Genomic DNA, 24,794 nt, shown 5'->3' with positions numbered 1-24,794 from the left:
TTCTGCCAAGCAGCGAAACAAAGAAAAAAAAGGTTGTGAATATATCTTCTATGCTACGAAAAGACAATACATCTATTTTACAGCCAAATTGATTTACCATTATACCCTATCTCACAACCCTTTTTCTATGAAAAAAAAAAAAAAAAAAAGAAGGTATGCATACAGCCAAATTTAAAGCTCTATGTATATCTACTTTTGCAAGATGTCTCCCCGCACAAACGTACGTACAGATAGTTAACTACTAACGATAAAATTAACGTTTTTTTACTTAAAAAATTTTGAACGCATAAATTCTAAAACTCGTAGTTTCACTGGAAATCCGCAATATCTATACAAGGCTGATGTTGAATAAAAACCTTCTCACCACATATACCATGATACGGTGTATTAATATATACTGAGGCAACAAAAACTCACCAAAAACATGCACACTATGCACAGGGGCAAAGTCGCCTGGTATAAGGATGTGAACCATCACAAGAAAGCATTGATTGAGCTCGAGTAAACAAGCATGCTCCAGGATTCTGAAATTCGTAGATGAATAGAAAGATAATGCTTAGTTAAATGAAATAAAATTCAATGATATGATATGAGTTCCATAATTTTGTCCAATGATTTCAATTTAGATGCATATGCTCATGTATTCTTAAAAGCGAACTTCAAAGCACAAATACTAGAGTCTAGTTCCCTATGTTTCCATGGAAAAACAAAGTCAGGAAAAGAGTTTGACCACACTTAGGATGAGATATCATTTTGATTGTACTTTTTTTTTTTTTTTTTGATGACGAGGAGAACTCCTCCAACACAGCGCCACTTAGTGTATCCAACCTTGTCAGGTAAACCTCATGTTAAAGTGTCCCACATCGCAAGAGATACATGACCTGGGGACTTTATCAGCCATGGTGTCTCATCCTCTCTCAAGGCGTCTTTTGAGAGTGAGTAAGGCCCATGGACTTTTACACCTCGGATCCGTGTAAAGCGTCCCCTCCACACGTATCGGGTAATACTCTGACTTCGCCAGCGAACTAGCCCCAATGAATTGTTTGCCCCCAAAGGGATTCGAACCTTAGACCTCATGGGACTACCACAAAGACCAATACCCTCTCCACTTGAGCCAACCCCTTGGGGTTGATTGTACTATTAATATACCATAGTCTTGCAACAGAAGTTGTCTCCCACGTTGATTGGGTGTTACAAGAGGAAAGGCGTAAAATGAAATTAATTTACCATTATACCCTATCTCACCTTTTACTTCTTACTGGCCAGTTGAAGGGCAAAATTGTTATACAATAAATTCATTAACTTCACCTCCTCCTCCACCAAATCTGCGCACTATTGCATGGATTCTAAAAGTGGGTCTAGGAGGTAGAATTACTCTTCCTCTCTCACCTTTATTCTCAATTCAATCAAAGGATGGGAACTCTCCCTCCTTTACTCTCCTTTCCCCCAAACCCCTCCATCCAATCAGGCCATAAGTGATGAGTCAAGTCAATCACTTCCTTTTTTTTCCTTTTTTCTTTCCTCCATTCTTATTTTCTTTTTGTTTTTTGTTTTCCAAAATGAAGCTACTTTTATGATGTATATCAAATGCATCGCATTTGTACTTTTAGGCTATTCAAGTCCATTGTGCCCTAATTTACCAACCAAGGACTTATAAATACATATATATATGCGCACTTTCTGTGTACGTTCACAGGTGCGGCCTCATGTGTTATATAATACAAAATCTATGTTAAAGGAATGAGATGTGGATCACAGATGAACTGTAATGGGAGCAGCATGGATATACAATAAGAATATATAAAAAGATCACTGTCTTCTGTATTAACAGAAGAAGAAAATATGAGAATTCACACCCCCTACCCTCCTCCCACCCCCCCTTCCCCACCCCTCTCTCCCCCAAGAGAAAAGAAAAAAAGATATCATATGTTGTCTGAGACAGTGTACAGGTGCTCCAAAATCCTACACGAGATGACCATTGCTACTTAGAGCATTCTAGGATGTAGCAATGCTCAATGATTAAGATTTAGAGAGAGACAGAGACAGAGAGACAGAAAAGAAGTGCTGACAAGCCATAGACTGCCTGTCTCATAATATTGATTCTTCTCTAACTACTACAATAATCCCTTTCTATACAGAAATAAAACATACTTTCGCTCGGTTGTTGGGTGTGTTTGGTAAATGGTTGTCGTAAAATTTTTGTTTGAATAGTAGTAAGAAGCGATTGATGTGATATAAAGTATAAAAAAGTTTTATAGAAAAGTGAAAAAGTTTTGTTTTGTAGTGAGTTTTTTTATTTGAATAGTAATAAAAAATAATTGATGTGATGTAAAAAGTGAAAAAAAAGTTGGAATGTTTTGGATTTGACTTTTTGGAAGTGAAAAAAAATAGAGAGGGAGATGAGAGTGTTGCCAAACACACTGATTATTATCTGGGAAAAGACAAGTATAGAAATATGAAAACTCTAATGCAGAAGAGTAAGAATACCAGATTTTTAGGGGCGTCATCAACAACTTCAGCAGGTTGATCGGCTCCAATACTTGCCAAGCAACCTCCTTTGCAGCTCTGATATTTCTGCATACTGTTCATTAAGAATTAAAACAAGTTGGCAATTGATATAAATCTGATAGAAAACAAGAGCAGTTAACTTTTAAAGAGAGAGCCACATTGCATCATATTCTTGTTTGCTATAATGGAAATTATTAGACAACTAACATCCTATCATCCAATAGAAGACTGGTTCCAAGCATCATTAACCCTATGACATTTGACGAAAAAATTCATTGGCCGTAATCAATCATTGAAAAAGAAAGATAATATCATAACGGTATCCACAAAGAGAAAAAGGTAAGAAAAGAGAGATCCACATAGATACTATTAACAGGTTGAAAGATGCGATCCTGAATTATTATCAGCGATCAAAGACATGCAATGGATGTAATTATTTCATTTGGAACTGAACAATATATTGAACATTGATACGTTCTGCAGAATTTATAAAACTAATAAAAACCATATTAGACCCAAATGCCCCATAAAATTGTTTCCTTTGTCCAAGAAATAAGGAAAAGGGAAGAAAGAAAGCCACGGTCAAACACTAACCTCCCCCCTCCCTAAACAAAAAAAGAGGTACAGCAAAAAGGTTTCATAAAGTAGAATATAATAATATGTTTAGGTCAAGTAATTCAATTGCAAAAAATAAGAGATAATTGTTAGAGATAATATGTTGGTTGTCTCACATTGCCCAAGTGAGGAGAGGCTTTGGACATTGGTTTGTATAAAAGCCTCATCCTCTTGTCCCACATTGCTAAGATAGAAGGCTCGTTCCTATTCTCCTCTCTATAAATAAGAGAGCATTCTTTGTATTCAATCATTTAATAAAAGCATAATGTAGCCATTTGGGCTTTATCCTGTGGATATAGGTCATAGACTAAACCACGTAAATTTCTTGTTCTTATTTTATTATTTCCGCATTTTCATTTTATATTTTTATAGCATTATCTTTTCTTTCATGGTATCAGAGCTAATAGGCTAACGTCAATTGTTAGATTCTAGGCTAAGTCTTTCTTTTTGTTTATATTTTTTGTAATTTATTTATTTCTATTTTTTTAGTTCTTTTATTTCCCTGTTATTTCCTTTGTTTTGGTTAAGATTATTTTCACAATCAAGAAACCCTTATTTTCTTTTATTTTTCTGTAATTCCTTTTATTTTTTTATTTTTTATTTTTTTGGGATTGTTTTTACAATCACGAAATCCTTTTAGTACTGTTCTCTGGTTTCTTACCCATGTCTCTTTGAGTCACAGAGAATAACATTCTTTTTTCTTCTCTCTATGTTTTAAGCTTATGCTCTCAGGAAAGAAGCGCCTGAATTCACATAATGTCATCCCACCAATTGCATAAAGATCATTGACACAAAGTATATTGAACTTTGGAGCAATTTCAGCAACATATTTTGGAAAACAATAACATTTAAATAGAAAAAATAAATAATAGATGACTTACATGTCACATTGATTAAGCACCAAGAGCTTATTTGGGACGCATGATTGTCCATTTGACTTGCAAACTGAATTGCATGACTCACTTTGTCTATCACCCAAATGAGGAGTTCAAAGAATAAGTTAAGGTTGGAAATCAAAATATTAAACTCAAGAAACAAATCACCAAGATAACTCACCTTCCAACAATAACATTAATTCCATTCAGCATTCCTTCAAGATAAGAATTACTGGCCCCTGTTGCAATGCAAGTTCAAAACTTACAAAATTCAAATCTGAAATAAATGTACAGGGCATCCACTCTAAAAGATAAATCTTGGTTTCAAGAAGGTATCACTACATAACTGTAGGAAAAACAACCCGAAACATCATATACAAAATGAGGATTCTCCCATTCCTAAACAAATAAGTAAATAAAGAAAAGGACCTTGCTTCTGCATTTGCAACGTTTGACATGCGCACACAGGTGCTAGACTGCTTAATGAGGTAATATGCCATTAGCATGACTCTTATCTTCGTTCTTATATTTCTTTCAAAAATATGTACGTAGGATGAGACCCAAATAAGTAATGAGGTATTAGGATACAGAAACTTTTCCAATGACATATCGTGGCACTTTTTACATGAAGTATTCTGAGTCTTATTCCAAGTCTTTAGCATAGCAGCATATGCCCTTTTCAAGCATATAGGGGTGATTACGGCACTAAAAAAACCGATGAATCCAACTGCACTGGTCTGTATCGACCAGTCTCAGCCAGTTTCCAATACTCCCGTGGTGTGATGTGGTTTCACATATTGGAAAAAGCTCTTCACTAACAAAAACCAAAAAGACTGCCCTATGCTTATTCTCTTTCCATTTTAATATGTGAGGAAAAATACCATTGGAGTTGCCCCCAAAATTTGATAGACTTGCACACCCATTCATTAGTCCGTTTTTGACCCTATTTTTCCTCACATACTTCTTTGCTACTGCACCTTCTCTCTTTCTCTCACCCTAAACCCTCAACTCTTCCCCCTGCAAATCTGGTCTCTCTCTCTCTCTCTCTCTCTCTCTCTCTCTCTGTTATGTATCTTTCTTGGATTTGTGTATATTTTGGGATTTTTGTATGGAAATGAGATTGGAATGATGAATTATGGATTGATAATGAGGAAATAAGAACAAGATAATAGGCTATTCGAGATACCCAAGTCTCCAAGCTGATTTGAGAACAGCAATTCTACTAAGGGAATCAATTTCTGTAATATTCATTTCATGCCTTTCTTTTCATATTTGGTTCCCTTTTATAGACTCTAAATAACTAACTAAAGCATCTTCTAGAAGCATATCCTAACTAATTCTTCCTAGCTAATTTACCTATTTACCCCTATATTATATCTTCCTAGAATACCCCTAGATTATATCCCTTACATTCTCCACTCCTTTTAAGCACCTCGCCCACGAGGTGCAAGTTTTAAAAAAATACAAGAGAAAAAATAAACCAAACAATTAAGCTATCTAAGGGAATTAAAAATTCCATTATTGCTGGCCGACACAGCATCCCTTGCACTATCCCATAAAATTGCAAAGCCCAATCTCCCTCAGCTGCCTTGTACTCAAGTGGCCCACAGCTGGTCCACACATCACCCAAAACATAAGGCCAACCAATTGGAAAGCCCACTCCCTTGTAACAGATGTGCATCTAGAAAGGAATGCCTCCCAAAGGGCAAAACTGTCCAAGACTTCATTTGCTCCAGCTCCTGCCACGTGGAGCTCCAAAACTGCCCAAGATCCAAGCTCCAGACGGTTAATCTGGAACCTTCCGGAAGCTCCTGAAAATGACCCCCAGGCAAAACCTTTCTGCCGCCATGGCCAGGGTGGCACCCCTCATCTTCCTCCTCGCTGCTGGGCGAAAGAAGTGCCGGCCGGGTCGTTCACGCAAGGATCGGGAGAAAGGTCTGGATTTTCAAACGTCGGCTTCTTACGTGAAAGGTAGCGGAGGCTCGTGCCTCCAGTGATCGGCACCCACATTGGCCACCACCAAGAAAACTTCCAACGCCATCGGTGTTTGAAGACGGCAGTTTGGATCCAAAACTCCAAGGAGCACCGGATTTGAAACGTAGCCGTCGGGGACCTCAGGGTAGTTGCCAACGGCAGAGGCGATGTGGTCAGTGTCCTTCTCGGCGGGGACAGAGCTACACGCCCAGCTATAATGGAGTCGGCTACCGCATCGTGGAGGACGCCAATCGGCTGTAATGGAGTCGGCTCCGGCACCACCATCACAGACGGCTCGTCTACGGGCGCAAGCTTCGTGGCTGGCACGAAACTCCCGGCATTGAGGACGCCAATCAAATGGAGAGCGCCCAAAGGTTCAGGTAGCATTGGGCACTGCTTTTCAGGAACCGGTGTCGCCGTGGGAAGACACTCCTTGTTTGCATCTTCATGGACAGAGCTCCACAATGGTGGAGGTAACTTCGTGCGCTGAATTTCTGAGGCATACGAAATGAGAGTCGGTGCTGCCGATTTAAATTGCTCGGTGTGTGAGTCGTCGTCTTCCTCGAGTTCGTGCACCATCTCACGAAGAGTGTCCAACTTACGCCCAAAATGGCGTGCGTTTTCCCTTGATTGCGTCAGGGTGTTTTAGAGCTGATCTAATGACTCCAACAGCTTATGCGTGAGTAGATTTTGGCTCATCCCTGCATATCGATTTGGTCGAGAAAGAAGGATATCGTGATGGTGCAACAGAGTTGCCATGGAAGAAATTACAAAATGTAGAAATGAGAGGGGAAAAAAAATTGTGAGGGAGACAGAGACGGTGGAAGCCGTGGGTGAGGAAGGAATGGCTCTGATACCACTTGTTATGTACCTTTCTTGGATTTGTGTATATTTTGGGATTTTTGTATGGAAATGAGATTGAAATGATGAATTATGGATTGATGATGAGGAAATAAGAACAAGATAATAGGCTATTCGAGATACCCAAGTCTCCAAGCTGATTTGAGAACAGCAATTCTCCTAAGGGAATCAATTTCTGTAATATTCATTTCATGCCTTTCTTTTCATATTTGGTTCCCTTTTATAGACTCTAAATAACTAACTAAAGCATCTTCTAGAAGCATATCCTAACTAATTCTTCCTAGCTAATTTACCTATTTACCCATATATTATATCTTCCTAGAATACCCCTAGATTATATCCCTTACTCTCTCTCTCTCTCTCTGAGCCTCACTCTCTCTCTACAAGCTCTCATGGTCGCTCACCTCTATGATATTACATTCAAATCCGTCAATCTGAAGCTTTAAACGTTGCACAGACCTCTCTGCCCCTCCATTGCCACACGTCTCTCTTCTCAATGCTGCACGATCAAATCTTTGATGATCTTGCTGGCTTTTTGGTCAATCCGTCTTAGTTTCTTTTAGATCCACCATTGTCTCCCTCAAATTTGTTAACACTTCGAGATCTGTACCAGAACCTAGAAAACTGACTAACTGCATCGACAAGACTAACTACACTGATGCTCGGTTAGTTAGCCTTTGATGATGAGGTTCAGTTGGTCATTTTCCAAAATTAAAGGGTCGGTTTCGTGGCCAGATTTCCCTCAAAACTGTCCAAGCTGACCAATGACCCTAGGGGCATATTTACCACTTTACATAGTAAATTCCAAGTCTTGAACCTCGACTGATCGCTGAATTGGTGATTGGAAACCAAAAACTACTACTCATCTGATGGTGATTAAGCTAGGTTTCTAATCATATTTAATAAAGTTTAAATTTTGGCACGTGATATTTGGTAAAGCCATGTGAGATGGCGGTCCCCACTCAATGTTATCTGTCCAATCCATTCCAGTTGGAATAGCCAGAGAATTTCACACCATGATCAAACGAGAATAATTAACCATCCCATTCCATCTCACCAAAGATTTCAGGCTGTTCTGGTTAAGTTCAGCCATTCTGCTCAGTTTCCCATTTCAGCCCAGCACATGGAGGCCCTCAAGGGGTTGTGTCTCTTTATTAAACTACAATCCAATCTTATATTGATTTCAGCTTACAAAAGTTTTCGTTTTTAGTCTGTGGTGCAATTTAAGAAGTAGGGAATGCCTTTGTGTTGAAAAGGAGAACCTGGTTTTCCTTTTTCCTGTTAGTTTTGCATTCGGAATAAAATATATTCTCTTCATTCACTGTCGTTGTCCAGTAATCTCCATGATCATTATAGCTTAAATTATTCAATTTTATAGCTTAATGTTTTTATTTTGTTTGTATGAAATATATATATTTTTCTATAAGCTAGTATCCTTTTAGAATAGTAAGTCCATGAAGGAACATAAGCATTATCCAGTATCGATATCTCCCATTCCAATATGCAAACTGTAGAGGCCTCAAACCAGAATTTATGACTTTTGCCCCACTTCCTCGAAAAACCAAGCAAACAGCTTTTCAAAGCCAATATTTAATCATAATTCAGCTTCTAATTTTGTGGGAGATGTGCATGATCATTGCTTGGTCCACTTCAACTAACTAACAGTCCCTAAGTTGAACAAAATCCACATCAGTGGATTCATAAAGATGTAAAAATGTTGAATCAATTGAAGAGTTTTTCCATGTTTTGCCTATGATTTGGAGATGATAATCATGTCTTTTTCCTTTGGTTTGGTGCTGAACCAGGGGTGTATATATATATATATATATATGCATGCCAGTCCCAACCTCTTTTTCTCTAAGGCTCCGGATGGTCAAACTTCTTTTGCTTTTGTTATTGAGTATTCAACACAATTAAGCCTTAATCCCAACTAATTGGAGTGGCTTTATGAAAACTTTATCAAGTAGTTGAGGTCAGCAGCATGTATTTTTTCACCATTCTATCCTATCTAAGGTCATGCTCTGCATTGTTCCTATTACTTATGCATATGTTATTTTAGGGCTCCCTCTAGTCACTTCACTCTTATGTCATGTAAATCTTTCTCGTTTATGTCATCAGTGGTCTTCATTTCAAATGGCCAGTCATGTAAGATATGCAAACATAACCCTTTCCAAGAAATCAAAGCTCAAAAACCAAGCGTTTTTATATTGGGAAACACAGGGCTTTAGCATAAACTTTGCTTTTAGTGGCAATTACTTTCTCTTCTGTTCGCGACCAACTGTCTGCCTCTTGCTTTTGTTTCTTTTTGTTTTTTGAAAAGCAAGGCAAGTACTCTAATTGCACTAACAAAATGGTGCAAAAATCTTTCTTCAAAGTCTATGTACTGTAGGATGCCTTCAAATTATTATCCTATATTGATCCCTTAAATGCAGTGCTATTCAATTATAATAACTAAAGTTAATGAAAAAAACCTTTTCTTTTGTGTTTTTCATTTTTCTTTGCTTTCTACAGAAAAGCAGAGCAATCATTTTATTTGTTAAACACAAATACAAAATTTAGATATAAACTCTACAAATAGTGCCATTGTTTGAATGATGCACTCAACTTTGCTGCTTCATATATAGGATGGAGAATAGTAAATCTGTAAAAGCATAATCTACAGTTCATGGCACCCCTCCCCCACCCCCCATAAAAAAAAGGCTAGATGAACTGCTCCATATTGTAGTTATTTAACACATTTTCTCTACATTTTATCTTTAAATGTGACTAATAAGTAAATGGCCATTATCTAAGTTATTATAGTGTCTTTTAATGTATGCACATATGGCCAATGACAACTCAATGGGTAAACCGATGTGGTTCAAGAAGTGCACTCAAAATAAATCATGATTACCAACTTCATATTGGACTCACCCGAAGAATTCGACAACAGAGAAAAGCAGTGATGGAACTCGCTAAGATAAGCATTTTCATGAACCTGAAATGTTCAAAATCATTTAAAATGGTATCATCGTATTGAAAACATAACACTATTGTGTTTCCCAATCATATCAAGAAAGAGTACAAATTTTATCATCCACATCAGCATTTTAATAAGGTGAACATGTGAGTTAAACTCAGATGGTAAGACGGTTGGGTAAAGCTGGTATTGTCAGTTAAATTATTTACTTTTGTAATTTTTGTTCTTATCAATCGAGGAGCTCCCCCCCGTCAATCATGTAAAAAGCAATTAAATTAGTACCTTATGTTCCCTCATGGTTCATCAAGTAAAAGCAATAAGATGAGGAACTTATGTGATCTTTCCTCAAATTCTTTTTTTTTTTTTCATAAGTAAATGAAATATCATTAAAATCACAAAGGCACAGTTCAAGTACACATGGAGTATATAGGAGAAATACCTAGCTAGAAAGACAAGAAAATCATGAAAACTAGGCACATTAAAATCTAAAAGCATTGTTATATGTAATCTTTCCTCAATGTTGACTAAGCATAACATTCTTATATCAAGTCCTTATATATCTAGGACTGATTATTTATCAAAATACATTATATATCTGGGACTAAAAGTAAGAGAGGAGGTTTTGGCATCAGTTTCCCTTGGAAAACCAATCTTTCTAAGTTTAATTGGTAAGAAGAAATGAAGACAGGATATCAAAGGTCTGAAATGTTACTTCCTCCCTTGAAAATGGGGTGGAGGGCAAGGTCATAGGTTCAAGACCCATGTGGTGCAAATGTAACTGTTTTGTTGGGTGGTTCTTTTTCCGGCAATGTAGTTTTTTTGGGTTGGTCGTCTTAGTGTGTCGTCAGATGGATAAGAATTTCTTAGTGGAGTCGAAGTCTTTTACCTTCTCGGTTTTGGGTGGGGCGTCGACGTTGAGGGTGGAGGAGAAGAGGAAAAATTTTCTGGGTGTGGTAATCTTGAATTCTCAGAGCTCCGAGTGGCTTGTGTCAACGTTGAAAGTGTTGTTGGGTTTCCCGGAAGAGCAAGATTTTGTTAAGTCATTCAGAGAAGGATCGAAAGATCTGATTGCTCGGAGAGGTGGGAATAAAGTTGGGCGCATATTAGAGGCGACAACATTCAGGTTGGGCGGTCGGAAAGGGTCCATTCTTATCCCCGAGGGCCGTGGAGGGTGAAGATGGCTTAAATTCTCCGACGAGCTGAGAAAGGTTGTAGATTTTCTCTCAGTCTCGGTGGGTTGCGGGCTCGGTTCCTCTTCTACATCAGAGAAGAAGGTTGTGAAGGATGTTCAACCAACTCTGGGCTTGGCTCCAAAGTGGACGGGGCCTTCTTTTGTGGAGGTATTAAGGTCAGATTCGACCACTACTGTGAAGGCGTTGCCCATAGTGGGTGGGGGTCGTTCCTGGTTAAGGGCTTCGTTGACGGAACCTTGGGAGTTTGATCTTCTTCAGGCGGTGTGGCATGCAGAGGCTGATCCAAGATCAACGGTGGATTGCTTCTCGTTGGAGTCTCATCCGCTTGATCTGCTGGACAAAGACCAGCATGTTCGTCCGTAGGGTAAGTACTCTCGTTTGATTTTTGAAAATTTGAGACTGCGGACGTGGCATAAGTTGGGTCCCGATTTTTATTTGGCATTAGGCCAAGCTGTAAGGAGAGTTCAGGACCAGTTTGCCGGGTCGGGGCTGAATCGAAAACCCTTAGGTTTCCGCGTGGCCCGACTCATGCGGAAACATAAAGTTTCCTGTCCGCCGCCATCTTTGCTAGAGACGACAACGGAGGTATCTTCTGGGTTGATTCTGAATCGGCTTCCTCCTGGGGGTTTGGAGGTTACAGCGTTGGGAGCCACAAAGGGCGTGAATCCAGCTTCATCAGTTTTTGTTGAGGATTCTTTTAGGTCGGAGCCCTCGTCGGCGGCAGTTACAAGGACGAAGTCTTCTCCAGAGGGTGAGTCGAGCAGTTCCCAGGTGTTTTCGATGTTTTCTAACCGGACTCTAGCCTCTAAAGTATTCGGTTTCCCCCCTTCGCCGGCACCGGATCTGAGTTTTCCGGCAGATCCTGCTCCTTCTTCAGATCCTGTCTTTAAGTTCACTCCATTGGGGACGCTTCAATTTCCTAAAACCTATTCTGCCCCTCCGTCTCTCGCTGGAGCAGCTGCTTTGGGAGAGAAGCTGTGTTCTCCCCTCCCCAAGGTGGTTTCTAAGCTTTTTCAATGTACTACAGGAAGGCAAAAAAACTGAGGGAAGGACAATCTGTAAAGTGAAATGATGTACTACTTTCTGATTCCCTGAAAGCCGTAAAGATATATGTTGGCTACACTGATAAGAGGGTTGCAGGTGCAGAGCCGCAAGCGGAGAAGGCGGCAAAGCCTCCTACAATGAAGTAGTCAGAGACGCTAGTGAATCAGAGCCTTTTTAGGAAGGAGTTTCTCAACCTTCTCCCGATAGTTTCAGTCCCTTCCGCGTCGCCTCAGGAGGTCATCAATGGCGGGGTGGTAGGTCCTTCCTCCCCTTCAAGTGGTTGCTTAAATGGTTTCTCCCAATCCCAGAATTGGCCAATCGGTTTTGATCATAACGGGAAGATTGTGGTGTGGGAGGAGGAAGAAGATGATTATTGGGATGGTTTGCCCTTAGATTGGGTGATAAATGGAGATTTTGGGGAGGAGGCCATGGCTATTCAGGATGCCATGGAAGAGGAGTTCCAGTTGATTGCGCGCCAGAAGTCTAAAGGAAAAATAGAGCTTTTGTATTTGCGTAGCTCCATCAATTACGGTGACGCAAAATATCCCTCTAGGCGTAGGAAAGGCAAGACACACATGTTGTAGGCTTGTTGTGCCTTGACGGGTAGTGGGTAGTCTTGTTCTTAGTTGGGTCCTTTTGTAGTTTGTTTTTGGGTTTTCTGGGGCCTTGGTATTGTAGGTTTTTGCGGGTTAGCTTTGGTTGTTCCTGTGTACTTAGGGGCGCCTTACGCTTTCTTTAATAAAGTTTTTCTTACTTATCAAAAAAAAAAAAAAAAATAGGTCATTTGGGCAATCAAAATGACTACTACAAACTTTTATTATTCCTATGTGACCTTAATGTTCATCATGCGAATGAACAAAGATTTTATGACCCACTTCATTTTTATAGGTAAATACAACTGATAACTACATATTGGATTGAACCCATGGCCTCGCTCTCTACCCCTTGTTAGCAAAAAGGTGATTCCATTCAGTCAAAAGAACATAAGCAAAGATTTTTGGACCAGCATTTGAGGCACAAGTGAAAGAAACTCAAAATAAATGTAAAATAATTATCATATGTCTTAATACATGTTTCTTTTCTTTTCTTTTTCATTGATAAGTTACACATGTATCCGAAGGGTCTCGAATCCACGATTTTACCCTCTAAACTAGAACTCGTTAACTCTCTTTCTTTTTTTTTTGATAAGTAATTTAAAATTCAATAAAAAGCGCAGAGGGGCGCAACCCTAATACACGGGAAGTATACAAGAGAGCCCCTAAACGGGAGGAACAACTAATAAATTAAGAAAGTCCACAAAAGTAGAAACACCTAGGTGGCAAAGATGGGGTGCTATCCATAGATATAGCGTGTTAAGAAGACGCTTCCTTAATACTACCATTCCAGTCTCGACATCTTCAAAAAGCCTCGCATTCCGCTCCCTCCAAATGCTCCACAAAACACAGTGAGGAACTAAACGCCAAACATTCTTTGCTAGGCCATGCCCTCGAGAAGCACCCCAAGTAGTCAACAAACCCAGCACCGATTGTGGCATGACCCATTCAATTCCAAATAAAGAAAACATAAAACTCCAAAGCTCACGGGCGGTGTCGCAATGAAGTAACAGATGATCAATAGACTCCCCCTTCTTTTTACACATACAACACCACTCAATAACCACAATAGATCCTTTTTCTTTTCATGGAGCCTAAAATCATTAGAGAAAATACCAAGAGCACCTATAATGGCCCTCTAAGGGTGGTCACATCAGGAGGTCCTTGGTGACAAGATAACACGTTTTTATCACGTTATCACCATATTCAACAGCTTACATATAGTGCAGTATATATTATTAATTTAACTAAAAACGTGCCAAGCATGCGAATTTCAAATTTTGGTGAATTAGAACATAAAACAAACATCTCTTCTCCAGCGCCAGTAGATTTGGGTTGTTCGTCAGATGTGTTTCTGGTGCCGTCTGTGCACGTAGCTTCCTCTCCAGCGGCTGTTTTGGAGAAGTTTCTTGCCGTGGGTTGCTCTTCAGGTGATGGTCCAACATCTTCTACAGTTGAACTCATCATTCTGTCGTCAGTAGACGTGGGTTTCTCGTTAGGGTGCGTCAGGCGTTGGTTTGGTGCCTTCTGTGCACTGTAAGTCCCCTCTCTTCCCGAAGAAGTTGTCTTCCTCAGCTACTTATCTCAGGTTTGAGGGGCGTTCAGAGCTAGTAGGCTTTGTTGGTGGGTTTGATTTTCTCGAAGCCACTTGTTCAGATTCTTCTCCGACGCCAGCAGTTCCTGGTTTCTCTGCTCTGACTTCTGATTTTTCTACTTCGCTGGCAGATTTGGGCTAATCTGTTTCGAATTCTTTTCAGCATGTGTCTGCTCCGTTGCCTTTTGTGCACTCAGTTCGGTGCTATTCCTTCGTTGGTTTTGGATGAAAAGGAATTCTAGGGTACTGAGGAGTTTTTTTCAGTGTCAAATTTCATTGTAGATGGGTCTGATTCCTTTGATGCCTATTCTTCGGGGGCTGCTGCTTTGGGTGCTCGACTTGGCTCTTCTTGTCCAGTGATGTCAAGGTGTGGGGCACCTATCTACCCGTCGGATTCAAAGCAGGAGCAAAGACATTACCAAAAAGCGAAGAAAGGCAGTGTAGCTCAATTGGATGTTTCTCTGCTTGCAGAGGCTGTGGTGGGTGTTCCGAAGGCGCAATCTTGGGGTGTTCTTTCTTAGCCCTCGGTCGGGGTCATGGTCCAACCCACGCTGGCGCCAGGTGGGGGAGGGGCTGGTTTGGATCCCTTGATCCCAATGGAGACTGAACCATTGCAACTCTCGAAGATGGGGGACTGTCTTCTTGCCAAGTAAGTATCGGTGGTTGCGGCGCTTCTAGTGCTGGATTTTGATGGAGTGACAGATTCTGTGAAGGCTAATGTTAAGCATTCTACTCCAGTGAGGGGTTTCCTTCAGCAGGGTTTCCTCAAATCGAGTCCTGCAATGCAAGTTTCTCCTCATCTATCGTCTAACGTGTCGGTCGTGTCGTCATCAACTCTGGTTCTAAAGGAAGATGGGGTGGAAGGGGCTCCCACCCTTTTGGGTAAGGTTTTCAATGGTTTGATTCAATCTCAGAAGTGGCCGATAGGTTTTGGTTCATCTAGGAAGATCATTGTGTGGGATCAGGGCAACAAGGTTTGGGATAAGGAGGATGGAGACTCCATGTCCCTTTGGGTGTTTTTCCTCCCGGCATGCCCTTGGATTGGGCGTTGGATGGTGTTGAGGATGAGGATATGTCCTTGGCGATTTTGGATGCCATTGAATAGGATTTTCATTGGGAAAGTTGCGTGTCCAAAGACCAAAGGAAGTCGAGAGCTGTTGAATCTAAAAAGCTCCATTAATTACGACGATGCTAGCGCAACCTCTCATCGAAAGAAGGCAAGGCTCACATGTTATAGCGTTAAGTGATCTATGTGGGTTTCGGGTTTGAGGGCTTTAGGTTCTTGCAATTTTGTTGGGTTTCCTTTTGTAGACTGGTTTGATTGTTCCTGTGTACTTAAGGGCGCCTTATGCTTTTGTAATAAAACTTTTATTACTTATAAAAAAAAAATATATAGCCTAAAGATTGACTTCAATTGATGGGGCTTACTATTTTAATTATAAAAGAAAAGAAAAAACATTTTCCAAGTTAAAAATATTGAAGACCATCCTCTAGAGGAAACAACAATCAGATCACAGGAGTATTACTTACCACACTCTCAGAATTATGACGGCACCTCCCAGCACAGAAATCAAATACACTTGCATAAGTCACTGCAAGAAAATTGTGGATATGTATCACGCTTAAAGAAACTCGACAAAAAGGGTAGCTATATCGTTGAAAAAAAAAAAACTCAGTTCATATCCACTTGACAAATAGAGGAGACCAATTGCCACATCAAGGATGACCCAGAACCTAGTCATACATAGCAATACACATTCAATCTTCAATGCTTATTTTAATCCAATGTTCTACATTTAGTAACACCGTATATTCATTATGCAAGGTCAACTAGCTACAATTTATTTATTTATTTGTTTCGAATTTTGAACTCAAAGATCTTGTACATGAGATCAAAATGCAAGGTAGCTTGGAAGATGTTTCTAAAGTAAAGTGGAATTTTAATCTTTCTTTTTGGTTAGGGAAGTAGCATTTTACCTGCGGTAGCTTGCTTAGCAATCTTCACCTTCAGTACTCGTTCTTTTTGTGTCTGCAGAATAGATCGCAGAAAAGCATTCCAAATTGCAGATACTTGATTGAAAAAGAAAGAAAGAGATAAACAAAAGAAAAGAAAACAAGCACTCAAAAAATTACCCGTGCAGGATTTAGGCAGCATGAAACACAAAACTCATAGGAGTTGCAACACTGTGAGAGAAGGTTGCATCCACTGAAACAAGAAGAAAAAATGTTGCAAGATTGCCAAAAGTTGTTTTACTTAAGGTAAGCAGGTTAGAGTCCAATTTAGAAAAACTCACTGACAAGAGTATTTCTCTCCTTTTCCAGGGCAGCAGCGAGACTGTGGATCCATCAGTAGAGCATCACATACATAGCCTACAAATATATGCTGATATGAAACAAAGGAAAAGAAAAGGTAATAATGCAACAGTGCAACCTTTGTAAGTTGCAAATGCTAAAGTGAAATCAAAGGCATACATGAAAGCCATAAAACCCTGGCAGTATCAACACAGACTTGAGTACAATTTTGATGCATCCATAAGTGGATGGCCTGCAAGATTAAGTACCCAAAGCCTGAAGGACACGTGGGTACCAATTGCAGCTATAACAAACACTATATATCTCAACAAAGCTCAAGAGAAGTAGCAAGTGACATTATCGGGATTCATAATTAGCAAAATATCCATTTGAATCCAGTGATCTGTAGGAAAGCTTTCTATAGAACCTTCATCCTATCTCCATATTACTTGAGAACTTAAAGGGTATGAACCCCATTTTGAAATAGAATTTGATCAACAGTCCCTTGTTCAAGGCACATGTTAGGTTTTTAGTTGGCTCATTCGGTGTCCAAAACATGTATTTTGCTTCTTCTTCTTCTTTTTTAATAAGTAATTGAGATATCATTAAAAGCGTAAGGCGACTACTCGTCTAGGCATAACCCAAATCGACTGAATAAAACATTCCAAATGGAACGAGCAACCTCACAATAAAGCAGAAGATGTCCACGGACTCCCGATTCCTTTTACACATACGACACCAATCAACCACAATGACGCACAGCTTCAAGAGATTGCCCATGATAAGAATCTTTTCTAGGGTTGCCGACCAACAAAAAAAGGCCACCATCAACGGAACCTTAGTCCGCCGAACACTTTTCAAAGGAAATGGAAACCATCATGACAATCCATAACACTGTAGAAAGATTTAACACCAACCAACCTTCTTTTGAAAAGGACCCACCATAACTTGTCCTCCTATTCCCGTCTCATTCTCACTAAATACAACACCGTGAAGAACGAGGCAAAGGCTTCCACCTTTCAATCATGAGGCGCTCTAGCAAACTCACGTTTCACTTAATGGCACCTCCAAAAAAATCAGCATGAGTTGCAACAGAGGCATCATTTGTGCAAGCAATACCAAATAAAACTGAAAAGGCTTCCTTAAGGGTCGTATCCCAACACCAAAGAACATGCCAGAATCTTTGGTAATGACTACAAAACTTCCGCCAACCCCCTCCTAATATTCTTCCATAAACCCACCCCATACGCCCCGATAGGATCACTAGAACACTAGCCTCCACATAAACTAGAGTCTACCACCACTCTCCATCAAGCCTCTCTCTCAAGCCCATAGTACCAAAACCATTTACCTAACAAAGCATGATTGAATCTCAGCAAGTTCCTAATTCCCAACCCTCCCTCAGAGATCGACATACAAACCTTGGACCATCTCACCAAATAATATTTGAACTCTTCACCTAGCCCACCCCAAAAGAAATCACATTGTAGCTTCTCAATACAATTTGCAACACTCGTAAGGAGATGAAATAGGAGCATGAAGTACATAGGTAAGTTGGAGCAAGTGCTCTTGATAAGGGTAATCCTACCACCCTTAGATGAATACAACAACATTTTCCAACTACTCTTTTTTTTTTTTGATAGGTAATTAAAGTTTTATTGAGAAATGAAGCGTAAGACGCCCCTAAGTACACAAGTGGTATACAAAGGAGAACCAAAGTTAACCCGAAAACCCAACAAACAACCAAAGCAACAGGAAAAAAGTAAACCTAAGGACCCGAGAAACAAACCACAAAAACTCCCAAGGCATACAGCCCTACATCACAACATTTTCCAACTACTCAATCGACATTCTATCTTCTCAATGACACAATCCCATATATGATTGGCCTTATAGAAAGCCCCAAAAAAAGACCAAGATATTTCAAGGGCAAAGACACAGCCCCCACAACCCAGAATTCCAGCCAACCTAGCCACATTATCAACATTTCCCATAGGAACCAATTCCAACTTGTCTAAGTCCGTCTTCAAACCCAACACAACTTCAAGACATAAGAATAAGCTCCGTAAATTGCATAGATGATTTGGGTCGTCCCCACAAAAAAGTAAGTATCATCAGCAAATAAAATATGGGAAATATCAGTCTTTGTCCCCACAGAAAAGCCAAACAACAAACCTCCACTCACTACAACTGAAACCATCTTACCCAACGCCTCCATTACTATGACAAACAACAAAGGAGATAAAGGGTCCCCTTTCTTCAAGCCCTGAGAGCCGCTCAACAAAACCGAGAAACGCACCGAGGAAATACAATGAGCTATCCATGAGCATCATTTGCCCCCAAACCCACACTTACTCAGCATGTACAACAGGAAATCCTAATTAACATTGGAAGTTTATGTGCTTAGGTCTGGGTTGAAGATTTCTCCAAGTCCCAAGAAGACAAGTATTGAAGCAGATGTCCAAACATGGAGAACACATGTCAGGACATGATGAAGACAAAATGTCATGTTCCCTGATGTTTGGACATGGCAAGTTCCAAAGAGTCATGTTCTCTGTTGTGTTCGCTGATGTCCGGACATGGTGACTTACAGAAAATCATGCTCTATATTGCGTTCTCAGATGTCCGGACATGGTGGAGTTCCATAATGTTATGTTCCCTGATGTGTGGCTACATGTCCAGACACGATGGTTTGATTAGGCGTGAAACCCTAAGCATGCCCGGACATGTCCATACCATGTCTGGACGCCGCCATGCATAACTGAAACCGACTTTTGTTATTTAAGCAGTTTTGTTTATTATTTCAATAGCTCTCTCAGACACGATTTTCAAGAACTCTTAGAGGAGACTAGAGAGCGTTGTGAGCTAAGCAACGCTACCCATTGTGTTCATTACACGGGGTGCTTAAAGTTGTGTCCCAAGAGATCATCTATAGTATATGCCTTGAAGTGAGGTCTCTTGGAGTTGGATTCAAACAATGTTGCTGCTGCAACATCAACAAGTGAACTGAAGTCTATCAGTGGGTCGGTAAGGGAATCCAAAAGAAGATAGGTCAATGAGGAACAAGAGCCTACTAAGGAGACAGGGAGGTGAGTGAGGAGCTTGTCTACACATAGATGGTCTTAGCATTGCAAAAGGGTATGTAAGTGTCTATTGCCTGTGTAGTATTCTTTTTGATTAGTGATTTCATAGGTTTGGCTGCCCCAGAGAGGTTTTACCTTCGAGTGTCAAAAGGGTTTTCTCTTCGTCAACAAAAACCTTGTTTATTGATGTGTCGATTGAGTATTGTTTTTATTGGTTTGGATTTTATATCACTACAGTAACATTTTATTGGATTGATATATTATTGTATTGTGGTTGCTTAGATTGTTTGGGGTCTAAACTGCTTTTCAACACATTTGGAATCACAAAAGCTTGGCCTAGATTTTGATAAGGACACTACCAAAATCAAATTCCTTATGTGATTTTTTTTTTCCCCATGAATATATGTAACTGCGAAGAATGTTTTTTTTTTTTTTGATAAGTAAGAACTTTTATAAAAAAAAGCGTAAGGCGCCCCTAGGTACACAGGATGTATACACAGAAACAACCAAAGATAACCCAAAAAAAACCCCAACACCAAGGGCCCAGAACACAAAAGAACCAAACAAGATACAAAAAAACCCAACTAAGAACAATAAAACCCACTACCCGTCAAGGCACAACAGACCTACAACATATGTGCCTTGCCTTTCCTACGCCTAGAGGGGTAATTCGCGTCACCATAGTTAATGGAACTATGCAAATTTAGAAGCTCCCTTTTCCCTTTAGATTTTTGGCGCGCAAAAAACTGAAACTCCTCCTCCATGGCTTCCCCGAATAGCCAAAGCCTCCTCCCCAAAATCCCCATCCATCGCCCAATCTAATGGCAAACCATCCCAATAATCATCTTCATCCTCCTCCCACACCACAATCTCCCCATTATGATCAAAGCCAACTGGCCAATTCCGAGTTTGGGAGAAACCATTCAAGCAACCACTCGAAGGGGAAGAAGGACCTACCACCACGCCATTGTTGACCTCCTGAAGCGCCACGGTAGGGACTGAAATCGGGGGAAGATTGAGAAACCCCTTCCTAAAAGGGCCCTGATTCACTGGCGTCATTGCCTTCTTTATTGCAGGAGGTTTTGCCGCCTTCTCAGCTGGCGGCACTGCACCTGAAACCCTCTTATCAATGAAGCCAACTGACAACTTCACAGCTTGCAAAGAGTCAAAAAGTAGCCCATCATTCCACTTCACAGAATGCTTTTCCCTCAATTTTTTCGCCCTCCTGTAGTAACACTGGAAAGGCTTAGAAGCCACCACAGGGAGGGGAGAACGCAGCTTCTCTCCTAAAATAGCTGCACCAGCGAGGGACGGAGTGGCAGAAAGGGGATTAGGAAACTGAAGCTTCCCCAAAGGAGTGAACTTAAAAGAAGTAGAAGTAGAAGCAGAACCCGCCGGAGAACCCAGATCCGGCGCCGGAGGAGGGGGGAAACCGAACATATTAGAGGCTGGATTCAAACTAGAAACCGCCGGAGGCACCTAGGACCTGCTCGACTCACCCCCAAAAAAAGACTGTTCCTAAAACTGTCCCTGTAACTGCCGCCGACAAGGACTCCGGCCTAGGATAGATCCCGACAACAGCCGAAGAAGCTGGACTCATGCCCTCGTTATCTCCCCACGCTGACACCTCCAAACCCCCAGGAAGAATCCGATTCAAAACCAACCCCGAGGACATCTCCGTTGTCGTCTCCGGCGAGGTTGGCGGCAGACAGGAAACTTTAGGTTTCCGCTTGATTCGGGTCACGCGAAAACCTAAAGGTTTTCGAAACAGCCCCGACCCGGCAAATCGGATCAGAACTCTCCCCACGGCCCGGCCCAAAGCCAAATAAAAACCAGAACCCAACTTACGCCACGTCCGCAATCTCGGAGTTTCAAATTTCAAACGAGAGTCCTTACCCTGCGGACATACAATCTGGTCTTTGCCCAACATATCAAGCCGGTGAGCCTCTAATGAAAAGCAATCCACCGCCGATCTCGGAATATCCTCTGCATGCCGCACCGCCGGAAGAAGATTGAACTCGCAAGGTGTTACCCGCGAAGCCCTTAACCCGGACCGACCATCACCCACTATGGGCATCTTCTTCGCAACAGTGGTCGAATCCGCCCTCACAACCTCCGCAAAAGAAGGCCCCATCCACTTTGGAGCCAGGCCCAGAGTCAGCCGATCTTCCTCCACAACCTTCTTCTCCGATGTAGATGAGGAACCGAGCCTGCCACTCACCGAAACTGAGAAAAAATCGACAACCTTTCTCAGCTCGTCTGAGAATTTAAGCCACCCCCACCCTCCACGGCCCTCGGGGATAACAATGGATCCTTTCCAACCGCCCAACCCGAGCATTGTCGCCTCTAGATAGCGCCCAGCTTTATTCCCACCTCTCCGAGCAATTAGAACCTTCGAACCTTCTCTAAATGACTTCACAAAGACTTGCTCTGTCGGGAGACCCAACAACACTTCCAACGTCAACACAAGCCATTCGGAGCTCTGAGCATTCAACAAGACCACACCCAGAAAATTTTTCCTCTTCTCCTCCACCCTCAACGTCAACGCCCCACCCAAAACCGAGAAGGTGAAAGCCTTCGACTCCACTAAGAAAACCTTATCCATCAACGACACCCCCGGGACTATGACGACCAAACCAAAAAAAACTACATCGCCGAACAAAGAACCACCCAGATGAAACAGAAAACCGAAATACAAAGCTAAAGGACCAGGCAGAAGGCTAGAAAAGAGATAGAGAATGTGAGAGGACGGATGAGAAATCGAACCCCTAGCTGGACGCGCATAACTGCGAAGAATGTTGCCCTAAGGATGTAGTCATTTGGAATTTTGGAGAGACAATCCGCAAATACTTGCAACTTGAGGTGCAAATTGGCATTGAGATGTAATACAGTAACAATTAACAACTATAACAAAAACACCACATCACAGTTGGACATCTGTACAGCAGCAATGACATATCAGCAAACAGAAAGTGGCACCTTCATCCCCAATAGCATATTGTTTTTTCCTTTGCTGGCATCCACCCTAGAGTTATGTTGGAACAATGACTTGATAGTATATTATGAGTGTATGAAAATATGGATTCATGATTTTGCATTCTGTCAACTACTCTTCATCACAGGGGTTACTGTAACTTGTTCTGTTTTGACTTTTCATTCAATGAATGGCTACTTATGTCAACTTCCTCAACATTTATGATGCGACATTGATATATTACTTGCCATTACCCTAGATAAAATACCTTGAGAAAATAGATCTGCAAAATGATGGAAAGGTGCAATCAGCAATTAAATACCTCTCCTTAGGTAAGAGCTTTCAATTTAGCAGTTGTTACCAAACTTTGCCCATCACAACCAACATAAAAAAGGACTTAAATTATTATGGGAATCTCTTGAGCAACTAATGTTGGAGAAAATGTCATCTCAATATTTCTGATGATTTAACCAGAAAAAAGGATGAGAATAATAACAAGTCAAACAGAAGCTTAAAAAAGGAAAATGCTTACCGCTGTCATCAGACAGTAAATATCTTCCTTGAACAGTATTTCTGCAGATGGGATTCTCTTGAAATCCAATATCATTCCTACAACAGAAGAGGGGGCAAAAGCAAACCATAAGAAATCAAACCTTACCACCAATGGTGTGGGATAGGGCCCATGCGAAAAAATATGTTGAAAGCAAAAAAAAAAATGAATAAATATCCATATAAAGGTTTTCTAAGAAGCAATTTGGATGATTATAACCGAAGACAAAAAAAACCGATTTATGCCCGGTACATAAAACAACAACCACTCAAACGCCAAATAGCTATAATCCTTCTTCCATATCCAGGTATGCAATTCCCTCCAAAATATAAAAATGCTTGGTATCTTTGGCAAATGCATGCACTCATGTGCATACACAGAAACATAAATAAATTATTTTTTTTTAGGGATGAGTGAACAGTAAATATGAACATATAAAGATGCAGAATAATTAGATAAATGCCTACCACTTTCACAATATTTTGGGACTGACAACTCCTTAAAGTTTCAATTAAGAGACAGTTTTTCCCATTTCATAAGTTTTGTTGTGACAAAGAATACAAAATATGCACTCTTCCTTCAGATTGGCACTCTTCTTGTTCAGTCAGAAAATCTAATATCATCGTTTCCCACCCACAATCAATTTACTCAAATCTCTCCATTTGAATTTGGTAGATAACTAGTGAAAACTTTGCCACTCAAAAAAATGAGCTTTTCAAAGAAACAAAAGGAACTAAGCACGAAGATAAAAAAAATAAAATAAAATAAAATAAAATAAAAACAGAGAAAAATAAGAAGGCATCACAAATGGAAACTTCTTATAATCGCAGCTCGAAAATGGTACAGAAATTGAATGATTTTGCAAACATTTCAGTCAAAAGCGTCAGTTCGTCGCACAGAAAATCCAAGAGGAGTAAAGGAATGCGAAGATATTCAAATTTTTCCAGTAATTTGCTCCCAAAGAAGGAAAACATCCGACGGGGAGTAAACAAGCGATTAAAAAAAAAATCGTTTCGTTGAGACTTTGTTTTCCCAGCAACCAAACAGGGCACAGAAAACCCAGATAATGTTGAAACTCGCAGAATTCAACACATTGGAGAAATCGAAAATGAGGGAAATCATTACCTGATGGCGGAAATCCTGGGCGAGAATTGAAAGATAAATAGGTGCAAGAATATCCAGGATAAATTTAACCGATATTTGGACATTCTCGTCTCGTATAACAAGAATTTGAAGTAGAAACTAGGGCTTGTTGGTGTGGTGGAAATTGGGATTGAGCCAGAGACTCTTTCCCTCCCTCTCGAGCTCTCTCCCTCTCTCTTTCTCTCTTCGAATCTTGGGAAGAACTCAGTGAGTTTCGATTTGGGCCACGCGTTAAAGACGGGTCCAAGCCTATATTTTACGGGTTTGAAAAACCCAACCCGTTCTCCATTGATTTCTTAAAATTACATTAAAATAAAAAAAAAAAAATTAGATAATTTCCTATTTTCTTTTACAAAAAATAGGCTGATAAAGAGTTTTTTTTTTTTTTTTTTATAATAAAGAGTTTGTTAGAGCATTCACATAAGCTATCCAACGATTTTTCTTAAATATCAAGAACAAAACTACTTTTTGTTTCCTATCAAAATACAACCCACGACAACTTCCCTTTTTCTTTCCCCAAAACATTAAAATATAAC

The 24,794-nt window shown here is 40.4% G+C and overlaps 1 protein-coding gene across 4 annotated transcripts; it reads right to left on the bottom strand.

The window, feature by feature from the left end:
• Positions 1-242: 242 nt before the first annotated feature.
• LOC133878681 (uncharacterized) lies at positions 243-24,483 on the bottom strand. Of its 4 annotated transcripts, none has more exons than XM_062317286.1 (11): positions 24,241-24,483; positions 23,098-23,174; positions 16,511-16,599; positions 16,350-16,422; positions 16,194-16,245; positions 15,747-15,808; positions 9,747-9,810; positions 4,180-4,237; positions 4,005-4,091; positions 2,488-2,581; positions 243-524 (listed from the first exon to the last, which is right to left on the bottom strand). In XM_062317286.1, the coding sequence occupies exons 2-11, from the start codon at positions 23,170-23,172 to the stop codon at positions 432-434; spliced, it is 747 nt and encodes a 248-aa protein (XP_062173270.1). In that variant the 5' UTR covers positions 23,173-23,174; positions 24,241-24,483; the 3' UTR covers positions 243-431. The 4 variants fall into 4 exon arrangements, with proteins under 4 accessions (XP_062173270.1, XP_062173254.1, XP_062173278.1 ...); XM_062317270.1 differs by having other exon boundaries at positions 16,511-16,586; XM_062317294.1 differs by having other exon boundaries at positions 16,511-16,551.
• Between the last annotated feature and the right edge of the window lie 311 nt (positions 24,484-24,794).

The sequence above is a fragment of the Alnus glutinosa genome, chromosome 1 (assembly GCF_958979055.1).
Source record: "Alnus glutinosa chromosome 1, dhAlnGlut1.1, whole genome shotgun sequence".
Taxonomy (NCBI): Eukaryota; Viridiplantae; Streptophyta; class Magnoliopsida; order Fagales; family Betulaceae; genus Alnus; species Alnus glutinosa.
This window is presented reverse-complemented; position numbering and strand designations above follow the sequence as displayed.